The 23,809-nt window shown below is 39.5% G+C and overlaps 1 protein-coding gene across 2 annotated transcripts in view; it reads left to right on the top strand.

Annotated features, from left to right (window-relative positions):
• The window catches only part of kif1b (kinesin family member 1B), a 63,274-nt gene extending 41,155 nt beyond the window's left edge, over window positions 1-22,119 (top strand). The window contains exons 21-50 of one of the 2 annotated variants that reach the window (XM_072450163.1): window positions 83-188; window positions 283-300; window positions 823-971; window positions 1,730-1,908; window positions 2,547-2,684; window positions 3,976-4,230; window positions 6,594-6,712; window positions 7,377-7,462; window positions 8,076-8,205; window positions 8,502-8,649; window positions 8,726-8,816; window positions 9,091-9,209; window positions 9,285-9,340; window positions 9,578-9,772; window positions 11,050-11,158; window positions 11,234-11,300; window positions 12,377-12,461; window positions 13,742-13,847; window positions 14,049-14,075; window positions 15,720-15,834; window positions 15,919-16,052; window positions 16,135-16,196; window positions 16,275-16,420; window positions 16,896-17,153; window positions 17,244-17,315; window positions 17,945-18,066; window positions 18,153-18,305; window positions 18,422-18,614; window positions 19,203-19,321; window positions 19,398-22,119. In XM_072450163.1, coding sequence (XP_072306264.1) covers window positions 83-188; window positions 283-300; window positions 823-971; window positions 1,730-1,908; window positions 2,547-2,684; window positions 3,976-4,230; window positions 6,594-6,712; window positions 7,377-7,462; window positions 8,076-8,205; window positions 8,502-8,649; window positions 8,726-8,816; window positions 9,091-9,209; window positions 9,285-9,340; window positions 9,578-9,772; window positions 11,050-11,158; window positions 11,234-11,300; window positions 12,377-12,461; window positions 13,742-13,847; window positions 14,049-14,075; window positions 15,720-15,834; window positions 15,919-16,052; window positions 16,135-16,196; window positions 16,275-16,420; window positions 16,896-17,153; window positions 17,244-17,315; window positions 17,945-18,066; window positions 18,153-18,305; window positions 18,422-18,614; window positions 19,203-19,321; window positions 19,398-19,440 — 3,600 coding nt within the window. In that variant the 3' untranslated portion in view covers window positions 19,441-22,119. The remainder of the gene's footprint in view (window positions 1-82; window positions 189-282; window positions 301-822; window positions 972-1,729; window positions 1,909-2,546; window positions 2,685-3,975; window positions 4,231-6,593; window positions 6,713-7,376; window positions 7,463-8,075; window positions 8,206-8,501; window positions 8,650-8,725; window positions 8,817-9,090; window positions 9,210-9,284; window positions 9,341-9,577; window positions 9,773-11,049; window positions 11,159-11,233; window positions 11,301-12,376; window positions 12,462-13,741; window positions 13,848-14,048; window positions 14,076-15,719; window positions 15,835-15,918; window positions 16,053-16,134; window positions 16,197-16,274; window positions 16,421-16,895; window positions 17,154-17,243; window positions 17,316-17,944; window positions 18,067-18,152; window positions 18,306-18,421; window positions 18,615-19,202; window positions 19,322-19,397) is intronic. The other variant, XM_072450164.1, reaches the window with a different exon arrangement.
• Window positions 22,120-23,809: the final 1,690 nt, after the last annotated feature.

The raw sequence follows: 23,809 nt of genomic DNA on the forward strand, positions 1-23,809 counted from the left end.
TAAGACATAATCTATATATTTGTTGAGCCCTTTTACCTGGGTAGCAGTAGTCCATACGATGTCGCTGTGTTTGTGTGTCCAGGCTTACGAGAGCAAACTGCAGGAGCTTCAGAAACAGGTGGAGACTCGCTCGCTGGTCGCTGAGACGCCGGACGAAGACGATCTGGAAGACGAGGAGGAAGAGGAAGGTGCGTGTTCTGTTTCTGTGACGTGGAGAGTCGGCCGGTCTTTACTGAAGTACAGCACAGTAAATGCTTTGTGTGTTCTATATTTTCTATATAGAGCCTAAACTATTTGGATGTACGTATTGCTTTCCTTTTTAAACCAATTTTAAAAACGTTCATATTAACAGTTCCATTTAAATTAAGTCTCCAATTAATGTTGATAGTGCCGTATATAACATTACCACAATTAACCAACTAAACATACACTTTTCAATTAAACAATCATTAACATCTTTTATCTATTGGGCAGCATTATAATAAGCCTTTTTTAACATTTGGACTCCAATCATTTATAAATTTCTGTGCTAATTAAAATTCAGAAGTATTGAAACTTCAAAATGAGTGGCTGACCCAAAGGTGAAAGTTATTTTCTAGAGTTTTATTGTTTCAGTGAATTGATTTTGAAGTGGATTGGATAAAGTAGATGGAAAACCATAACCATACCTTACTTTATTCGAAACAGAAATAAGATAAGATATTCCTTTATTGTCCACACACGGGGAAATATTGTCTTTTATATCTATTCATGGGGAAATATCGGCTTATATATATATATATCTTTTTATATTAACATTAATCTTCTAAACCACATCCACAGTGCCATGGACCCAGCATGAGTACGAGCTGGCTCAGTGGGCTTTCAGGAAGTGGAGGTACCACCAGTTCACTTCCGTCCGGGACCAGCTGTGGGGCAACGCCGTCTATCTCAAAGAGGCCAATGCCATCAGCGTGGAGCTCAAGAAGAAGGTTTGTCAAACGCCCATAGACAACAACAGCCTGCGTTCTGTGACATCGCACTCTCTTGACCTGGTTTATGGTTCATATCCCTGCGATTACTGGGCCCATCCACAAAAGAAACTGGCGCCAAGTTCAACGTCTTGTCTGTTTGTAAAAAGACACAAACGTAAACATTTCTCACAAGAAAGTGGTGCCTTTTATTCAAGCTCACAGATGGGATTGTTGTCTGTTAAAAGCACTATAAATCTATCTTTAAAATGGCATGTTTGTAGAACCACTCCATAACAAGCAATGATAAGACTCAACATTTGTGGATTTGGATATTTCCTATGTTATATATTTGACTTATAAATGGCTATGACAAAAAAAGCTCATTTTTCATCATTCTAAAACAATCAAGATGTTACAGTTTCCACATTATAAAACAGACATTAAATTGACTCTAAAGTCGTCTTTGCCATAAAGCACAGCAGGAGTAATAGTGTGTCAAAGTGTGGCGTTGGGAGCAGGTGGAAAATATATGGTGTGGTCACAATTTGTCAAAAGATGTATTTACTATAATTTATATTGTTGGAACACGGTGGGTTCCTGGGAATAGAAATGACCTTATGACCTCCACCTCAAAAGCTTTAAATCTTTATACGATATTTATGTCACTAGACTTATTACCACCGCTACGACTGCTGAACCCAGCTTGTATAAAACAAATGGAAAGCCATGTCTCTGCCTCATATTCACCAAAAGTGGTATTTTTCTTGTGTTTTCAGGTGCAGTTCCAGTTTGTGCTGCTGACTGACACGCTGTATTCTCCACTGCCTCCGGAGCTACAGCCTCCTGAACCAGAGAAGGACCGCGACCCCCGACCTTTCCCCCGAACTGTTGTGGCCGTGGAAGTCCAGGACCTCAAGAACGGAGCCACACACTACTGGTCCCTGGAAAAACTCAAGTAAAGACCATTTTAGATTGTCCTGGTTGGATTTAATTACCATCTACAATACTGAACTTTTTCATTATCCAGAAGTATTTTTGACAATATTACAAATGGCAAACTTCTGCAGCGAAAAAGTCAAATGTGGGTGAACAATTCATGGACAGCGACTTTTAACTTTGTTTCAGTGAAGCCAAATTATGAAAATTACTCATAATCCTGAAAATATTTGGTTTTAATAGTTTTTAAAAGGACCATAATGGTTGTACAGCTTGAGCCAGAGAAAAGTACTATGTTTACATATGGTTACCACAATATCACTGTACTAACTAACCATTGCTTTGATATTTAATTAATCTAGCCATTATTTTTTGGATCATTCGATTAGTTATAGATTGTGAAAGGCCCGTGAAAAGAGCCTTTTTTAACCCAGATTGACCCAGATAAAACTAAAATAATGCCACTTGAGGACATCTTGATCAAGTGTTCTTCGAGACAGGAGATGTTTTTGATCAAAAAGTAAATGCCAATTTTCTGGTGTAATTTTAATGGAATTTTGTCTTTATCGGATCCGTTTTAAAGCACATGGTCTGTCTTGATTATTCAATAACTCAAATGGATAAGTTTTATTAATTGATTATTCCTGAATTCTGCAGACAGCGGCTGGACCAGATGAGGGAGATGTACGATCGCGCTGGAGAAATGGCGTCCACGCACCAGGACGATGGAGACGGAGCGCTTACTGGAAACGACCCCTTCTACGACCGCTTCCACTGGTTCAAACTGGTCGGCAGGTATGTCATGCATGGTGCCTTTTTTTCCTTTTATTTCTTTTACATTTACAGTGTTACAACAATGTATAAATGTAGTTTGAATTTACCTTTCATCATGTTTCATTCCTGTTCATTATTATCATAGTGTAGAATGTGTAGAATGTGAAATAAACTACATCAAGCTTCAGTTTCCATGTTTTTACTCTTGATTTTTCTTTTTGTATGAATGTATCTGTTTATTTATTTCATATCACACACTGTATCATCATTGTGCAGTTGCATTTTATTTTATTTTTAATATTGTTTGTTGTGAACCTGACCAGCCAAATTGTACTTATTTACAGTCTCAGTTAAAAACTCATACCCGTCTAACTGAATATTGATCCAAAACATGTTTTTATTAAATCTAATGTTAAATTGATTTTTTTTACCATAGAATTCTTTGTTGTTCCCGCTAACTCATATTGGACAGTACAAAATGACTGGACAGGTTACTGTTTGTTTCATTTTTATATTATCTTGCTGTGTTTTGTCCATTCACTTTTTGTTTTTACTTTGTGTTTTTACATTTTATTTGACTTGTATTTATTACTTTTTCAATGTTAAAAAAATTCCACATCACCTTTATGTGCCTTTGGTTAACGGTCCCTTCTCTTCTAGCTTACAGATTAGAGAAAATATATTGTAATCCTCTTAAGGGAGCCTTAATTTGTAATAAATTAGCGTTTCCATCCCCGCAGCTTTTGGTAATACCTGCTCCAAATTAATAAATCAATCCCATGTTTCTTTTGGAAACACATAATAGCTGTGAAATGATTTGCAAATTGTTTAGCGTATACCGTGAGGGGCAAAACTGATTCATGTATAATCTTTATTTTTAATGTTTAATTTGAAGCTCTTAATATTTGCTAGTGCACTTTTCTAATCTTGTATTGTAGAATTAGTTTTACATTATTAAAAACAAGCAAGACCAGAGGGTGAAAAGAATCAAACGGATAAAAATAAGAGTAGCCTGACAAAATAAACTACAAAATAAAAAGGTCAAGTGTTTCTGTAAAAGTGGATTTTTGATTAGATTCCACATCTTTCCAAACCTTTTTACTAATTTGAGAGCCCATAGTTACTTAAAAATCAACTATAAATCTATATTTGTCCCTACACACCGTTTCAATAGATTTGGGAAACATTATCTTTCATAACCGACCACTATAACATTTCGTCTATAGCGATACAGTCCTCTTCATCCCTATTTACTCTTACCTTTTCTTGATTCCCGCCATCGTCCCAAAACACAACCGTTCCTCCCGCGTAGCAGCTCGCCCATTTTCAACGGCTGCGTGAACGAGCATCTGGCCGACCGCACGCCGTCGCCCACGTTCTCCACCACCGACTCTGAGATCACGGAGCTGGCGGACGAGCGGCAGAGCGAGATGTCCGACCTCATGGACGACGAAGCATTTGTGGACGACACCAGCTCCGACGCCGGGACGGAGGAGGGCTCGGACATCTTCAGCGACGGGCAGGACCCCTTCTACGACCGCTCCCCCTGGTTCATCCTGGTGGGAAGGTTGGTGACTGCCGTTTTTGCCTTTCGGGCCGAGGCAGAGGTGGAGTTTGAGGTGTTGGCTTTCTGGTCTCGAGGTGGTTTACAGGTTGACGTGTTCAAGCTAATCAGAACATTGTTGGTTTAATCGGTTATTTTTGTGTAAGGAAGCAAGCTCTGTGATTTAGAGCTGCACGAAAATGTATGAGCTAATAGCAAAGTGCAGTTTAGCCGAGATGATTTACGTTTGATTATAGTGTACAAGGAGTCAAAACAATGCCCTGCAGTTAAGTATGTAGTATTTAATGTTGCATCAATGTTATAACTTTACAACTTAAATTGATTTATATTGCATTAATGAACACTTAAGAGGCGTATAAGATAAGTCAAGTTAAAATAATTATCATTTGACTAGCATTTATCACTGGGTTATTTATGGGGTTATTGGGTTTAATAACCAGCTTTTTTAAGGCTCTTATAAAAAGAAATGTACATGATTTATTAACACACATTTGATTAATGGTTTTTTACCATTTGTAATGTATTATAAGCATCTACAAATGTGAGTAATTGTCTAAGGGCTTTAAGACTAATAGTTAGTGCTAACAATTTACTAAGGCAGTGGCTAGAACTCCCATTGGGCTCTTAACTAGATGAAAAACAAGTTTAACTATTTATAGCCAACGGATATCATTTATTCTTTGTTGAGCTTGTGCCAAATGTGTTGTAAGACATTGAGTTCAGGAACAACTATAGTAGAAAAAGTACTGAAGCATTTTCTCTGCTGTGCTACATTAGAAACCAGTCAGTAAATTAATTAATCTGGCCCTCATATGACTTCATAATTATAAGCCTTCCTTACTCTGAAATTATTCCCATAATTATAGCCTGTATTCATGGCAGCTTTGCAAAGTTAAACGAAAACCAGTTCTGAACGAATGCAATTAGTCTTAGCCTCCTGCGCTCACAGGCCTGCGCTCACAGGCCTGCACTCACAGGCCTGCTCTGTGCGGCTGCAGAATCCTTCACCAGAAAGCCACCATCACTCTCAGCCTGACGCTTCACCCCCCACCGCCATCGCCCCGCCATCGCACCGCTGACTGCATTAACTCCATCTGTGTGGCGCCGTTAAAGTTCAGCTCCGTGTCACATTTGTTTTAATGACCTGTCAAACCCGTGAACCATTTTTTAATTTTCTCATTATGTTGTGAATTTGTATTGTTTTGTTAACCTTTTATGTTTTAACACGGCATTTGTGAATGTTTTGCAATCATTAACAGGCAAAAGCTCTTGCTCATTTGCAATAGTGCTTGAAATGACATACTTAACTTTACTTTTACTGCTCTTTAAGATTTACATTGCTTGCTCTTCGGTTTAGGCTCGTTTTATGTAGATGGTTCAACAGAGATAGTCTTTCAGCCAATGCAATCCAGTATTTTCTGTTGAGGCTGATAAATTGCCGCCAATATCAATATTTTAAACTCTGTAAATGTTGTAACAAAGGTATTAGAACTGTATTTGCACAGATATAATGTTATTTCTTATACTTTTTATGATAATCACTTAAACATACAGCCGCCTCTTTAGCGTCTTTTCTCGTCTGCTTTTATTAGAAGTTAAAAAAGAATATCTGCTTTATTTCTGCAGATTCCAATATACAAAATAGTACAGGCTTTTCTTACAACTCAGAACTTTAGTCTCCATGTTCACCGCTTGGCTGCTAAATAAGTGCGCGTGTCAATCGCAGCCTAAGATGATGAGCGGGCTCCGGGCCAAACACCGTCTCAGCACCAGCCGTAGCTCAGCATCTGCGTCACTGGAACTTCAGGCTCGTCTGATTTATTCCTCTCTCCTCCTCCTTCACGGCCTTGAAGCAGTTAGACCGGACCAGCAAAACATAATCCCACAAATAATGTTACAGAGCTTGTAAACTGTAAACCAAGAGATCAGCAGACGAGACGAGCAATAAAACACGTACTAGATTATCTTTTGTATGCTGACGATCAAAAACATATGTATTTTGATGAGCTGTGAATTGGCAGTTTGCATTGAATTTAACGAAACAAAACAAACTGCTGCTACTGTTTTCAATGTATTTTTTGTTGTCTTTTTGTTCCCTATTGTTTGATGTAAGCTTCCCCACTCCCAATTCATTTTTCACGTCATTATTGTATGCAAACCATTTTCTCACTGATTTATTTCTGCTTTTGGGGGAAGAAAATGCATTTTGTGTTGCAGAACCATTAAAACAAATCCACATATCATCTTAATTAGAGAGCAGTACATGACATAAGCAGTTGTTTACGAGTCAATTATCAAGCTGAATATGTTGTAAATTCAGCTGGAGTACATTCAGGAGGATCATTTTCATCTTTCCCTCTCGTCAGGGCCTTTGTTTACCTGAGTAACCTGCTGTACCCGGTGCCGCTGGTGCACCGCGTTGCTGTAGTAACGGAGAAGGGCGAAGTGCGTGGCTTCCTGCGTGTGGGGGTCCAGGCTATAGCTGGTGAGTAATTAATGAAGCTCCCAAATGAGCCAATGTTGTGCAGACACAAGCCCTTCCACACCCGACAGTACGTCATTTTTACTGCTTAAAATAAATCAGCTGCAGTAGTGGTCAACATGAATATACGTAAAAATGTAATCTTAAAGAGGATCCAGTATGTAAAATCTATTATATTACACTGCATGTTTAAGTAATCCTGTTGTCCTGTTTTCACCTAGCCCTTTGCTCCACCCACTCTAGGGTTTAAAGTCAGCAATGTGTCCACAATAAAAACTTGAATTAAAATCCGCCGCTTTCCACATTGAAATTACACTATGAACAGGAAGTCAATGGACAAGTTTCTATTACTAAGCCATTTTAGATCAATTAAGCAATTTAACATCGATGTAAGCATGTTATAGTTGAATAATTAATACCTGAAAAAGCATAATATGTCTTAAATGCTGCAGGATGTCGTAGGAGTTTAGACTATTACATTACGCATCATCTGCAATAAATGGCTCAATGTCTTTCCTCTCCCAGTCCAGACTGTTTATACTTCAGGAAGCGAAGCTCAAGTCCTGGATGTGTTAGCTACAGTTGTGTTGTTTTGATGTACTGTCAGTTTGAGTCTGTTCTGAAAGCTGCTTTAGATCCTCAAACACAGACTTTTGTCTCTTTGTAGCTGACGAGGAGGCCCCCGACTACGGGTCCGGTGTGAGACAGTCTGGAACCGCCAAGATCTCTTTTGATGATGAGTCTTTCAAACAGGTGAGTTCCATTCTCTTAACTGTCAATTCAGTGTACATAGTAAGCCTATCTTTATCTTATAGTAAATTTAAATAGTTTTTCTTTCATGCATTTCAAATATGTTGTTGTTTTATTATTGCTCGGTGTTTTATGTTGCACCGAAGCAAGTTCCTATGTTCCATGTGAATTTTGCTCATTGGCAATGGCAATAAACTTCTTTCTCATTCTGTTTCTTAAAAATAGTAGCAGAGTCAAAAAGCATTTCTAGGTTTACTCTCAGTTACTACTTCTGCTACTACTACTACTAATTCTTCCGTTATACCAGCTGTTACTGCTGTTACTGCTGCTACTCTTCCCCCCCCTGCAGTGTAACTAGTATTCTTCTATCACTGCGACTACAATAACCTCTAGAGCAGTTGTTCTGAGTACTACCAAATCTCAACCAAAACAATTTTAAGGCTAATCTAGCGCTGACCTTGCCTGGAAAGTCCAGAACAGTATCTTTTATTTTCACACAGATCCATATCAGTCCGTTTCACTGCGTTAATCTCTGCGAGTTCAGTTCATCACTGAGCGTCGCACTAATCTCTGTACGCTAACGCCTCTTTGCTCTCCGTGTCTCCCGTCAAACCAGAATGATTTCCCATCCGTGGTTATGACCCGGTCCGGGGTGTCCCTGGAGGAGCTGCGCTTCGTGGAGGGACAAGGCCAGAGTTCAGAGGTCATCACACCCTCAGAGGAGCTCAACCGAATCAATGACATGGGTACGGCGAGCAGACCACCTCCATAAATCCTTAGCCTTCAGCCCAAACGGGACACACACACTGGGCAGATGGTGTGGCTCAATGCATGAGAGAACTTAACACAGTTGTTATGCAAACGAAGTCCCACGTAACGCGTCATTTGCTGGAGTCGAGGCTACAAATCTCACCGAAAACCTGTCGTGTTGAATTATGCTAATTTAAGCTCCTACACACATTGTCCTAGGTTTGGAGTTGCACAGCTGTAGGTCATTTTCCATACATCAAAGTCCTGCGTCTTCATTATTGTCTTTGTTTAGATCTTAAGTTGGGGAACATGACCGACCCAAAGCTGAGTGAAGGTTTGGCAGGCCAGCTGGAGGTGGGCAGTATCTTCACGTTCAGAGTCACTGTGCTGCAGGCCAGTGGCGTCCCACCGGAGTACGCCGACATCTTCTGCCAGTTCAAGTAAGGCTCCAACAACGTGAGAAACCTTTGACGTTTCCCCAAAGACAAAAGCCAAACACACTTTCTTCTTGTGCAGTTTCTTGCACCGCCACGATGAAGCGTTTTCAACAGAGCCATTGAAGAACACGGGCAAAGGAGCTCCTCTGGGCTTTTACCATGTTCAAAATGTAAGACTCTTTATTTATATATATATATATATATATATATATATATATATATATATATATATATATATATATATATATATATATATATATATATATATATATATATATATATATATATATATATATATATATATATATATGTTTAAGCAAAACCGTGGTGAAAAATAAGTGAAATTATTCTACCTTTTTTATTGTAAAAAATACAAAAAATGGCAGCTATAAACAGGAAACTGAAAGGCTTGACACTGCTGTTTGTATTTCTTTACTCGGGCAGATCTCAGTTGAGGTAACAGAGTCCTTCATAGAGTACATCAAAACCAAACCCATTGTGTTTGAAGTATTTGGACATTATCAGCAGCACCCACTGCACGTCCATGGCCAGGACATAATCAGGTGAGACAAGACTGAATACATTTACATTACAAAACAGTATTCTGTTTGCTTGACTGTATGTTGTTGTTTGCTCAGTCCTCCTACTCCTTCAAGAAAATATTACCCAATTCCTATGCCACTGTCCAAACCAGGTAAGAATTGTTTGTATTGCATTAATCATCGTCTTTAATTACACATCTTCAATTGTTTTGCTATTGTTTCTATTCCATTGTCTTGCATGACTCACACTTCCTTTTCATTTTGTCTCATTTGTGGCTTCCTCTGGATTTATTTCCATCTAATTTCTCCCCCACCCTTAATCCTCTTAACCCATTTCAAAATGCCCTCCATTACTTTTGCGAAAAAAACCCCACACAAAACAACCCTAGACCACACCCGAAAGATCGAGCTAGTGCGCTACCTCATGAGCGGTTACATGAACGGCAAAGTGCTGGACACTCTGTCTGAGCACGCCAACGCGCTGGCCTCCTCCGCCGTGGCCAGTTTGGATGACGAGCAGCTCTCTCACTTCCCCTTCATCCCAGTGCCCGATGACCCGGTGCTTATCGTGCCCAGGCACCATGGTTGGTTCAAAAGTGCAGTAGTAGAAGTAGCAGACAAGAGATTAGATGCATTTTCTGTCATAGACTTGTGTTGCATTGTGTTTGTGAAGGATGCTCTTGTATTTTAGTGCTTTATATTGTTAAATGGAGTGGATAGTGGAGATTTTATTGTGAAATATATAAGACTTTTAATCTCCCATCTCTTTATGCAACCCCCAATACGACCGCAAAGTATTTTGGGTAAACTGGGACACATCTAAAGACTTTCATTGGTCTATGTTTCATAAAAAAGCTCATGAATTTTGCATAATTTCCCACAAATAGCCTAAAACATTTAACGTTTTTATTTAATAACCCAAATCAATTTTCACTTTTGTAAACTCCTTTATAAAGCCAGTTGTTCTTTACTGTTTTAACTATCTGTTTCTGCTGTATATCACTAGGCTAGGCATCAATAATAAACATATATTTGAGGTTTAATACACTTTTCATAACTTTAAATGTCACATTTTTCAATTTATTTAGTTTCATTGTGCCTCGAGGTTCTCAGCCACTGCTCTGAATTCACGCTAAATAACTGAATCAAATTGGATGGCATAACATGAAAGTGCAGTGTAAAAAATACTCGTTTGATGAAATTCCAAATTTGAAAAAGGAGCATTAGTCAAAATCATTAAGGATCACAGACATGGCACCACAGCCTCACTACGCAGAGGCTTAAGGCTTTGCTACCATCAGGCCTTGTCTATTTATTGTCGTTTTCTTAGTTTTATTGAACATGAACATCGCAGACTAAATGTACCTGTGCTGCAGAGATTATTCTGTTAGAAATGACATAATCCAGGCAGCAATAACTGGTGTAAGATGTGGGTTAGTCTCACATTTGAAGTTTGTAAGTAGAAATAGACCGATATTTGCACAGATTAAAGTTTCTGCTATCGGCCTTAAATTTCCAACTTAGTAAATATTTGTTTGCAAAAATATGCATAAAATATGACACTGCTTTCTTATCCAGTTTGTAGCCCACTGGTTTAACTGTGAGTCTGTAGTAATCTTAATAAATTAAGACTATTCATCTCGTCTTTCTTCTTATATTTTATATCTGACAATGGATCATATCTTATCTATTTTCTGATATGGAAGAAATCAAAACTATCGACAAATATTATCAACTGCCAGTTTCTCTTTGTGTTGTCACCCTTCCAAATTGATTCATGTGCATATATATTTATGTATTTTTTGGGATGGCGGGGGGGTGGCCATTTATTCTAATTTTGTTGTACTTTATTATTGATTAGTTCCAGCCACAAAGTTGAACACCTTCACCAAGTCCTACCTGGGTCAGAGCTTCAGCAAGTACGACCTGCTGGTGTGGTTTGAGATCAGCGAACTCGAGCCCACTGGAGAGTAAGTTATAAAACTCTAGCTCTTTGTACAATTCACATATTACATGGGTAAACTGACTTCCCCCCGTCTTCACAGGTACATTCCAGCCGTTGTGGATCACAGTGGCGGGCTGCCCTGTCATGGCACCTACTTACTTCACCAGGTATTAAAAGTTCATTTTTAAATCATGTTGTGGCAATTTCACTCAGATGTTGTGAATCTAATTGTAGTTATTTACATAGATGTTGACATTTTTTATTGATTTCTGATTGAAATACATATATATTTTTTTTAATTCATCTCCTTTTAATCCTTAACAACTCTTTCTCTATAAATCGTTTTTGTAAATTGTTGGGTAAGATTATCTGATTTGCTTTGTATATATAGTCTTTAACATATAGTTTTCTACCAATTTGTTTAATTTCAATATCTTTAACTCTAAAAATATTACTTTTGTCAAATCTCTGTATCCACTTCCATTGATTCTTATTCTTAAAGGCGGTATGGACGATTTTTCGGCGATTTGAGAACGCAGGTGGAAGTGCTCATGTGCACTCCCCCGTGTGGACCGATACAACACACACGTGCGTTTGTTTATTAGTGCAACGGAGCGCATCGCATCTCTCGTCTCCCGTAGATTTCTGTCCACTTCTGAGTCAGCTCAAACTGTCTTTCTCCGTCTTCATTTTGCCCCGTACACTGAGGGAACTATATTATGATAGATCCATGCGCTTAGGCACGCGGAAACGTGGGCACGAACCGCACGCGGCTGCAGGTGAACAGTAGGTGCGTTTTATGATTGATACGTGGCAGAACAAATGATTTATCCAGGCCACGAGGAAATATGATAAAAAAATTGCTGAAAGAAATCGTCCATACCATCTTTAATTTCAATACAATAAGGCACATATGGAACAACCAGTGTATTATACACACTACACTATATATTTTTTTTTTTTTAAATTTTGACGTTTTTGGTGATTTCAGAGTCAGTTGTTCATCTATTGTATCACCTAAAAACTTAAACTCTTGTGCCAAAACGTAACCGTAGCTTCTCTTATGTACACTTGTACTTGTAAACTTGCCTCATCTAAAGTAATACGTTTTCTGACTATTTTAGATAATATTCTTCATTGTCAGATGTTTTTTTTGACCTTTTCACTAAGAACAAGCCGTTCATTTTGTTGGCGCTGTCTTGTGGGCCAGTTCATAACCTAATGTGCGTCACTCTGGCTGCAGGGCATCCAGCGCAGGATCACAGTGACTCTCATCCATGAGAAAGGCAGCGAACTGCACTGGAAGGACGTCCGTGAGCTGGTCGTGGGTGAGCTCTGGGGCCCAACACTGCAGAAACAAAACACTCTCTATTGCTGTATTGCTCCAACACGAGCTATAGGACATTACAGCGTTTGTTTAAGTTCAGCATTGACCGTGACAGTGAAGTATGATGCCTCTAAATGACCTGGAGGAGCATTTTCTGTGGAAAAAGTGGACAGTTCAGCAGTGGTTTGGAGGGGAGCGCGTGGTTCACCTCCCATCGCGCGCACAAACCTCGAGTCCGATGCAGCAGATAATTGCGTTCCACCTTATTCGACATGCCTGGTCCTGACAGCAGCTGACATTGTGCAGCCCATGTGTTGGCAGATGTGTTGGGACTGATGCGCCTGGGCACTGTGACACTACGCTCATTATTGACTAACACAGGAGGCCGTGTTCTCTGGAATCACGCCGTCAGTGGCTGGGTTAGATTTACATGGACATTTTATGGCATTTAAATTATGTAATACAGTTGGCTATCGAAGGATGCTAGAAAAAAAAAAACAGTCTGCGGCCGTAAATCCATGTGTGACTCCGGATGTTGCCGAAAGATGAGATGAGAATTGATCTCAGAGTTGGAGAAATTCATTAGTCAAGGCTGTACTTACTGGAGCTGAAAGTGCTCTTACGATGTAAATCTGCTGTTTTTGTTAAGAGCCGTGGAAAAAGTTATAAAAACAGCTGGGTCATTGCTGGTAAATATGTTTATCACTCTATAGAGTTAGAATATGTTATGTTTTAATGAACTTTTAGTATTTAGTATCTTAAAATCTACATTGGTTTAACGTTAGGACTTAACTGAATATTCTGTGATATGTGACAAAAGCAATCAATATCATAAGAGTTGAGTACGTACCAAAACTACTGAATTATTTAGATATTGCCACATTTAAACACGTGTCAGAGTGATGAATAGAATCCACGCTTGTTCAATAGAATATTTCTAGAGAACCAGTCTGGGTCACTGTTCAAAAATGAACAGTGTTGCTATTGCTATTAAAACAAACTATCTCTTCAATGGTCCAAAGCATAGACATTTACTAAATAAGTTCCTGTTAATAGGCGATACTTTGAGCTCTTTGGAAGTAGAATATTTTACTTTGTGTTGATTGCGTTCAAGTTCAGTAGTTTGTTTTCCTTGTGGATCAATAAAGTTTGTTTAGGGACATGTTCTTACTTGGCACATGCCACCTAGAACTGAACCCAAGACTAAAGTTTAATTCCGATAAAATACATTTTTCTTAAAGGAATCCCGCCAATTTGATCCTCTTAATCTTCTTCCCGCAGGTCGCATTCGAAACAAAGCAGAAGTGGACGAGAGCGCCGCAGACGCCGTCCTGTCGCTCAACATCATCTCTGCCAAAAACATCAAGTCCTCTCACAACTCCAACAGGTACATCACGAACACATCCACAAACATACTCATTTCAAAACTAGGACACTGTTGTTTGCCTGTTTATTTCTGGCCATTGTAAATCATTGCTCGACTGTTTCCATATTGTTTTTTGAGTCTGCCTTTTGTAACTGACTTTTTGTGCTTCTTCTTCCTCTCTTTTTTGTGCCCTCTTTTCTCCCGCTCGGGCCGGACTCTCAGCCTTTCTTTTGATAAGGAAATTGCTAGGTATCAGCCACTCCGTAGAGCTCCTTAAGCGATAGACAAGACCCCTATGTTCCCTTTTCCACAGACACACCCTTAACACTTAGTTATACCCAATAGTGTTGTCTCACATTTAAACTGTGGATCAGACTTGTCTCAATATTTATGTCTGAAATGTGGTGCACTATGTAACTTTTCCTGACATTATTTTATATAGTTAAGAAAATACCTTGTTAAAGTGCATTCTTACCGTGAGCCAGGTCGCCTTTCCATAGATCTGACCAGTAACTTGGCCTGTGGGCGTCACCTTCCTGTCTTCATGGAAATGTTTAATACCACACAGTGCACTTGCCACAATAATTACTATATCGCTTTATCGTTCAATAAATAACAGCTTGAACAATGCTTTTCGGGGCTGAATAGTGTTCCTGGGCAGATTTTCTTCGCAAAACTGGTAATAGTTTTTTTTTTATATGATTTAAGCTGTAGAGTGTCGAATAAGTAATTATAGATACTAAAAAGTGTCTCATTCTCCTATTGAATTATCACAGCTCATGTTTTATTTTTATCTTTTATGGACAACATTTAGAAAAGGTGTGTCAGTGGCATAAAGTAGTATCAACACTATCATTTAATTGGGATATTTTCCAGCAGCAGCATTAATGCGCTCTCATGACTGCGATACACTAGAGCATGTGGAGGCAGAGAATTTACCTAGTGCACCTTTTATAGAACGCAAAGATATGTTAAGCAGAAATAAATACAGTGTCATCGATTATAATCGTGTAACTTAAAAACATGACGGCGATGATGCATTTAAGCACGATCTAGATTCGAGACACGGCTGATCCTAAATACAGTGTGTAATGGACAACTTTCCATGCAATCACTGCCCTCTTTTTGCCTGTGTTCCCTGTAACATTGTGGTTTAAGACTAGAACAACCTCAACTCCACTGTCCTGTTGCTCTTCTTCACCACCAGACTTCAAAATGAATGGTTTCTCCTTGTTGTTTTTCCATCACTGAGTAAACAGCCAGCATGAGTCAGGGAGGGCCTTCAGAGCAGTCGGGCTGTGGCTAAGAGCGCCCCCCACTGTCCATGAGGGAAACTGTACAAATGAGTCACAAACGCAGGCAGATATACAACCAAACACTGACAGAGGACACGATGTATGTGCTGTGACAAACCGGTGAATCATTGTGGGTTATCGTATTATGTATTTCTTGGTTGACTGTGCAGAGTCGTCGTGCAGCATTCACACACAGTCATTTCTACAACGTTTGAAGGGTTATGGATGAGTTCTCTTGAGAGTCAGGACAATATTTTCAAATTCTTACTTTGAATTCTTATCATCCATACACTATTATTCACTATTGAATGTTGCCTTAATCATTAGTTGTTGATTAATTACTTTTTCCTTTACAAATTGCCTAAAAAATTTATATATCTGTAGTTCTTTTGTGTCTTTGATGTGAAAACTCTTAACACGACTTCACTGCTGTCCACTTTCACCTTTGTTTCCTCACCTTTATTTGTCTGGGATTAACACTTCTGTCACTGCGTCTGTTCTTTCCAGTCTGATAGCACTTTTCCTTCATATTATGTTGTATAAAGTCATTGTATATGTAAAGTTTGGTGAAGTAATATGTTTATATTTTGTCTTCAAGGACCTTTTATCGCTTTGAGGCCGTGTGGGACAGCTCCCTTCACAACTCTCTCCTTCTGAACCGAGTGACACCGTATGGAGAGAAAATATACATGACGCTTTCAGCTTATCTGGAGGCAAGGAGACTTCTTTTGTGTTTATTCAGCTTTAAAAATACACTAATTGTCTCTATATTTACTCACCTTTGCCTCTGTCTACAGCTCGACCACTGCATCCAACCAGCGATCATCACCAAAGACATTTGCATGGTTTTCTACTCCAGAGACGCAAAGATTTCCCCCCCACGATCCCTTCGAAATCTGTTTGGAAGTGGATATTCTAAAACTCCTGACTGGTAAATCTGTTCAGCAGTTTTGTAGTCGTGTCATTTAAAACTGTACGTTGTTGTAAATGATGTTTTTGTGTGCATATTACAGCAACAGAGTGACCGGCATCTACGAGCTGAGCTTGTGTAAGATGTCCGACACAGGAAGCCCAGGTGAGCTCTCCGAATGTGTGTACTGAACAATATGAAACCCTTGTGTTATTTGCTAACCATTTGTGTGTTTGTGAGCAGGAATGCAGCGCAGGAGGAGGAAGGTCCTGGACACTTCGGTGGCATATGTGCGAGGGGAGGAAAACCTGGCCGGATGGAGGCCCAGAGGAGACAGTCTGATCCTGGAGCATCAGTGGGAGCTGGAGAAGATGGAGCAGCTGCACGAAGTTAGACCAATATTATACCTGCGATATATTCAAGACTTGATATCCATCTTCAATACTCTGATGTAGTGTAAAACGATGAGGATGTTCAATTACCCTCCCAAGCATTGATGAATCCATTTATTTTATTTTATTAGATCCCTTGCAATGCTTTGTATTTTTTTAGCAGAGGTGGGCAGATTATCGCTCAATGATATGGTAAAAGTTGTTTTTAAAATATGCTCAATTTGAATATTGAGTGTATTGTTTATAGTAAAAATGCTTCAAAAAGAATAGAAAAGGAAATATGTTTTAAACTTCCTATTGAGGGTATAAATAGATTATTTCTGCACTTGCACTTCTGTACTTTTCCTATCATTTAGAATTTGTCTTATACAACTAACAACAAACACATTTAAAGCCCACCTCTATTCTTTAGTTTATATATTAAACTATAGCTTGCTGCTTAGAGTATAATCTTTGATCTGTTCGTTTTCAGGTGGAGAAGACTCGTCACCTGCTCCTCCTCAGGGAGAAGTTGGGCGACGCTGCTCCAATGGGACTGGCCCCGACCACAAAGTCCCTAAGCGACCTGTCCCCCAGTATGAGCTCCGGGTCCCTCTCCACCTCCACCTCCATCTCCTCCCAGATCTCCAGCACCACCTTCGAGAGCGCCATCACCCCCAGCGAGAGCAGCGGCTACGACTCCACTGATATCGAGAGCCTGGTGGACCGCGAGAAGGAGCTGGCGACCAAGGTACGGCACAGTGTGAAACTGAGAAAGTGACAATGGAGTCAAAGAGCAAGGCATGACTCAACAATAACAAATGTTTTTGTTGTGTTGTAGTGCCTGCGCCTCATGACTCACACCTTTAACAGTGAATACAACCAAGTGATGAACAGCATCAGCGACTGCAAGGTAAATGGCCATTGTCATACATAATAACTGAAAGGACACATTTTATGCTAAATTGACTTTGAGTGTTATAACAACAATGTTCCTTCATGAAAAACATGCCTGGAGTTGAATTTAGCTTCATCCACACTTGTCCGATAAATCCTGTTTGGTAAGTCTCTCCCATCAAAGCCAAAAAAAAACACAAAAAAAGTCTCTTGCACGGTTTTAAGTCCATAAATCATCACCAGTCCTTGGATTATTTGTAACGTCAAATCACGTTCATTATAACTCTGCATTAGCATGTTGGGGGCAAACTAGCTTTTGTTTATGTCCCCATGGTACTTCCCTCTGCACAAACCCTGATGAGGGATCGCCTCACAGATATAAAGCAACGTAAGCTTTCAATAGATACATTATTTTAAGTTCTATAACAAGAGTGGACAAAGTAGCGGTTCAAGAGCATTTTTAAAGACCAATAATATACAAATAATGAATAATATGTGTCCTTTCACTTTCATAAATAAATCATGAATATTTACAATATGGTGCTATGTTGTTAAGTTCACAATAAATAAAATAAGAACAAATAAACAGTATATCTGGTGTCAGTGTTTTCTCATACAGACTCACATTTCCTTTGTTCCTTGCAGCTCTCAGACCTCTCCCCACTCGGGCGGGACCCTTCAGTGACCAGCCTGAGCAGTGCCACGCTCACCCCCTCCTCCACCTGCCCCTCTCTGGCCGACTCCCGCTGCAGCTCCATGGACCAGAGGTAAGTCACACATTTACCACCACAATCAAAGCAACAACAGGCCAATTTACGGCAATGTTAATGACGTGTGTGTATTCATTTGGAAGGACTCCAGAAAACTGCTCCAGAGCCTCCAGCCCGTCCTGCTCGGATTATGAGAACTTCCCGATGGTTCCCACTTTGGAGATGTCCATTTTGGCTCGGGCCGGAAAGCACGAGTTCCTCAACTTGGTGCCTGACATTGAAGAAATGAGGCCAGGGTGAGTTTAACTGGATTTTAGCTGAAAAACACATTCTTATTTTTGTCCAAACAGTATATAGTGGCGTGATTGTCTGCCGTGTTTGTTAATTAAAAAGGTGTTTCTCTCTCGCTCAGATCTGTAGTGTCAAAGAAGGGTTTCCTGAGCTTCATGGAGCCGCGGTCGAACTCGTGGGTGAAGCATTTTGTGGTGGTGCGCCGGCCGTACGTGTTCATCTACAACAGCGACAAGGACCCGGTGGAGAGAGGCGTCCTGAACCTGTCCACAGCCCAAGTGGAGTACAGCGAAGACCAGCAGGCCATGCTCAAGGTGCACGCACACGTCCCGCTCATTGTGACAGAGTGAAAACGTGTTATTCAGTTAAAATAGGTAAAAAAGAATGCAGTCGTTTGATTTATACATAGTGTTTGATGTATATTGTAGAAAGGTTGAGTGAAGTCGACGCAACACAGTATACATGCGTTCGCACATCCGGGAACTTGTGCAGTGGCAACCGAGTCCGCCATTTTGAAAGGGGCACAACAGCATGTCTACTACATACAAAATCCAGGAAATATGAGGCCAAAATGCCAAAAACCTGTGTTCTGTCAGGACATCGCTCTGTTGACTGACCAAGAAATGTTCGCTTTGTCGTGTACCTTAGTTTCCCGTTATCGTCTAAAGAATCAAAGTATTCATAGCTCATTATGCCGTAGAAAAGGATTCAGTCGTGTTGTTTTTTTATATATTGCGTGCCCCTTTTAAAATGGCCGCTATGGGGAAGTCCCGGCTGTATGACGTCACCGCGGACACATGTATACCACACAATAAATACAAAACTGCTGTTGATCAAAAAAAAATTGAAATGTACAAATCATTTTGAGTGGGATGTATTAAAAACATTTGGATTTCTTTCAGACTCCCAACACTTTTGCCGTGTGCACAAAACACAGAGGGATTCTGCTGCAGGCCAACAATGAGAAGGACATGAACGACTGGTTGTATGCGTTTAACCCATTGCTGGCAGGAACAATACGGTAAATATCTTTGTTTGGATTGAAGCTATATCTATGAAACGTCCACTACTATGTTAAACCGTTGTCGTTTCTACAGGTCGAAGCTGGCCCGGCGGCGCAGTGGCCTCCCCAAGAACTAAGGCACGCAGGGAACACGTCACTCCTCTTGAAGCCTTCGAACTTACAAGTGTTACCACGTTACTAATCATTGTGAATCTTGACGGTTTTCTCTTGTCAGTAGACTTGTGGCTTAAGTCTCCTTTCATGCAACCGTTTCATGCCCCTCCCTCCAGCTCCTCCTCCCGCTTTGTGTTCTCTTTCTGAAGATGTTTGGGTTGAGTTTGTTCAGCTTCGTTGTCATTCCCGAACCCCTGACTAGTAGCATGTTGTAATAGTCGACTTGTGTGTGCACGATCCTTCAGAAGCTGTTCTTTCTGGCCATCAGCTTTCAGTTTGCCCAATCATATGTACAAACTGTCTCTATCAGTGTTATCTGTAGTTGATTTAACTTCATTTTCTACATTTAAGAGCCCAAACATGACTGCAGAAGTCCTCAGGAGAAGACTTGGTTTGCTTACACTTCAAAAAATATTGAGCTTTAGTTTACTATCTGCTGCCGAAAGTAAGACTACATCCAATATTTCTGCTAATGTCTTTATTATCAAATCTGTATCTTCTTAAGGACAACCTTAAAGCCTGTTAGGACCTAAATTAAATAGTATAGTTTCAATTTAGAGGTTCAGGGCATTCTTTGTCATTGTCCATCGTAACCTCTCCTCTATCTATGTGCATACAGCCAACCCCAGTAGTGCCGTCATCAGTCAGTGAGCTAACTTGATGCATTAGTGTCTGTAAAACGCGCGCCAACTGCAGAAACATGCAAAAAAAGCAATTTGTATCAAGACATTTGTTTTTCTGTTGCAGCTTTTCTGATTTTTAAGTCAAAGTACTGATAAAAACAGGGTTCGGAGGAGGCGAGGAGGAGGACGGACAGACTTGAGATGTGTACATACAGTAATTTCTGAAGTAGTGTGAAGTAGTCGCTTTAATAATGTAAGACATTTCTCCCAGCTTAAGTAACTACGGTTCCTTTTTATAACTTGAATGACCTGTGATTCTACCAACGAAAATATACAACGAAGGATGAAGGAAAACATATTTGGTCGCACTGATGCTGACGCTGCTAGTTTTCAGCCTGCGGGACAGATACTCGAAACTTCTGTAAAGTGAAGACTTATGTGAATTTTAACCATGCATCGTTATTATTTGATTGTCACTATGTTTTTGTATCATGCTTTTTAAGGAGGAATCTATATGGGACGTGAGAGAGGGCATTTATTTCTGTGATCATTTCTAACCAGCGGTGATGCTGTTTAACCTTATTTTGCACATTAACACTTATCTATAGCAAGAATAGGTCAATGTCAAACGTTTCAGGAGCACTTCTGAGAGCATTATATATCAAAGCTACACTGGATAGATGTTTATTGAAGGAAAAAGGAGATATGTTTTAAGGGACAAGATGTTCTCAAAGTTTTTATTTAAATGAAGTGGAAATGTTTGCTCTTGCATTTGGGAAAGCGTAACCTCTCAAGCGCTCCAATTCTCAGTTTGCTTGAGTAATGAGCTGTACAAGGTGACATTTTGAAACTCTGGCCAGCCAACCAGCAGTATGTCGTCTGTGCACATGATAGTGAGGTTGGAGAGGCAGCGGGCGGCGCTTTTTTACTTGTTACAACGTACATTAAGGTTTAAAACTGCACAGAAAAGACAAAGGAAATCGACCACTGCTTGAAACAAATCGATCGTACGAGGTCGTAAATGCAAATGACACGTAAAGGGAAAGTTGGCCAAGCTAACATGTGTAAATACATATCTTTTAATACACGTTTACTCTGATTTACGACCACTGCGCCACATTTGAGGGAGAAAATTCTACTTTTAGCATACACTGTGCGTCCGCGGGTCTGCAAGCCTGTTGGACACATCATTCACCTTTATGCACTGATATAGTAAAAATTGCACCTCAGCTTTATGAGGAAAACGAAAGAGCAAATATTTTCACTCTTATCTATCAGAGGTCTATTGTTTTGAACTGCGTATTTATTGTTTTGCAATGTACATATTGGTTTGCAGCTCTTTGCACAATAAGGAAAGGTTCAACTAACTGATCATACATGAAGTAGTTACGTTGTTCTGCTCGGATCGAACCAAAATAAAGCGTGAATGTATTGAAAATGTAAAATGGTTAAAAAGTGAACTAAGATGTGACCCGCTGTGTATCTTCTAGAGACAGAGGGTTTGCATTAGTGCTTCCTTTTGGACAGAATGTGGTTAAAAACGATGGTTTAAATGAAGATATATAAAGGTAACATATTCATTCATGCTCACAGCCACTAAACGATTGATTTTATTTTTTTCTAATATCAGGGATAACGCATAGTAGCTAGTAACAGTGCTTTCTTCACCTAACACTTTTCCGTTGATGCCTTTTGATCAAAACTAGCCATGGATTAATCTTTCGTTTACCCCTATATTTAAAAATAACTTTTCTTCACCGAAAATGAACAAAAAACATTAACACTGTACATTATTTCAGACTGGTTTCATTTTCATACTTCTTTTGTAAATATCTGTGTCGTATGGAGCTTGAATTCAAATGTAAATATGTTTTCTGTATTTGTAATAATTATAATCCATTGGCTGTATAGCATAGATGTGTCATGCAGATATCCTAATTCTGTGTATGGTAATCTTGCACCATTGAACTGTTTAGTGAATGAGGCAACAATAAAAGTGCAAATTGTGCATTAGCAGAACTACTGACTGAGTTTTCTCTAAGATGAACGTTATGCATTTGACTGTTAAATTGTAAACACGGGCTGTATTTACCTCAGGTTTACATTAGTTTTCCAGTAGTTCTTACATGGATTTGTTGAATAGATCACCATATATTGCATTTGTAAAAGAATGTCAGAGTGTCATCTCTGCATTCATGGCCAAATGTTAAATAACTATGTAACTTCTGAAGGAGTCGGCCACCTGTGACTGCACCAGGTCAAGTTACACGTCAGATCTGTGGAGACGCGATCACACTACCAGCAAGAATACAACATTTTTTTAAGCTAGAAAAATACCTATTATTGCATTTGCTAGATCTCCATGAAGAGGGCTCATACTTACACCTAACATGCCAATTAACTGGCTATTATTAAATTAGCTGAACTTGGACAATTGAAATGTAATAATTAGATAATGAAGGCATTAATGCACTTTACAAATGAAAATAATTGAATATATTTGCTTCCCCATGCAGTAATGGCACTGAACTGGTTTAAATGCAGGCCTACTTATGACTCATGAGGAAGAGAGACCTCGAATCAATGAAGAGTTTCTGGGAAGGAAACGTTTAACTGTAAAAAATAAAAGCACTGCTGGGTTCATACAGTAAGTATTTGTGGCGCGATAACGTTCCCGTATAGACTATAAAGTAATTCTAGCCTAAATTAATAAATAACGTAATTAATATTTTGCAGCGAAACGTGTACGCTCAATAGGAAGGGTAACGTTTAAAAATAAATAAAAAATACATTACTCAAGTGAAGTGACGTATGATGTGTGAAAATTACACTGACTGAGAAGTACAATTCTATCAAAATCTCAGTCACGTAAATGTAACTGACTAAATGTTGTTGTTGTTGTTGTTAATGTAAATGAACACTACCAAATCTCTCATAATAATAATAAAGCTCCAATACAATGAATTAAACGAATGACGCACATTCTCGGGGGCGTGTGTTGTGCAATAAGATTGACAGCTAAAGTAACCAATAGCAACCTGCACTCCTCTGCTCAGTATTTTAGACCAATCAGCGCACAAAATCAGCGTCGCTTCAGTTCGTGAGCTCGACTCTGATTGGCTGCTGACTGCGCGTCATCGGTGTCGCGCTCGCGTCTGTTCAAGGAAGTAAAGCCCACCGAAGCCGAGGAGCAGTGACCAGTTCAACTCGCCGCTGTCATCCGCAAACTTCAGTGACACTTCTCCTCCCGAGCAGCATGGCACAGTACGTCCCCTTTACGCACGATTCAGACACGAGAGTAGCTGCTAAAGTGTAGGGATTAATGTTTAGTTATTCGCCTTTTTGAGCGTGTTCTCTCGTCGCGATATGACTTGAATGTGGTGTTTAAAGTTGTTAGCTTGCTAGCCTAGCCACAGAGTTTCTTTGAAGAACTGACAGTTGTAGAAAATGTGATGCAATGGTGAGACTAACTTGTGATTTGGGGGAATATGTATCGACTGTGGCTTTGTATCGTCTGTGAAGGTTGTGTTTATTTAGTTATATTATTATTATTTAGTATAATGTAAGGTCACTTTTCTCATTTGTACATTAGAGAACTATTGTAAAGAAATGGTTCTGTGCCATGTACGTCATTGACAATAGATAATATAATTTATTTGGATGGTTGCATAGGATTATCAGTGGACTTTAATAACATCATGACGGTTTG

Source organism: Eucyclogobius newberryi, unplaced genomic scaffold (genome assembly GCF_026437365.1).
Source record: "Eucyclogobius newberryi isolate DKJ021-1_F unplaced genomic scaffold, fEucNew1.0.hap1 SCAF_17, whole genome shotgun sequence".
Classification (NCBI taxonomy): Eukaryota; Metazoa; Chordata; class Actinopteri; order Gobiiformes; family Gobiidae; genus Eucyclogobius; species Eucyclogobius newberryi.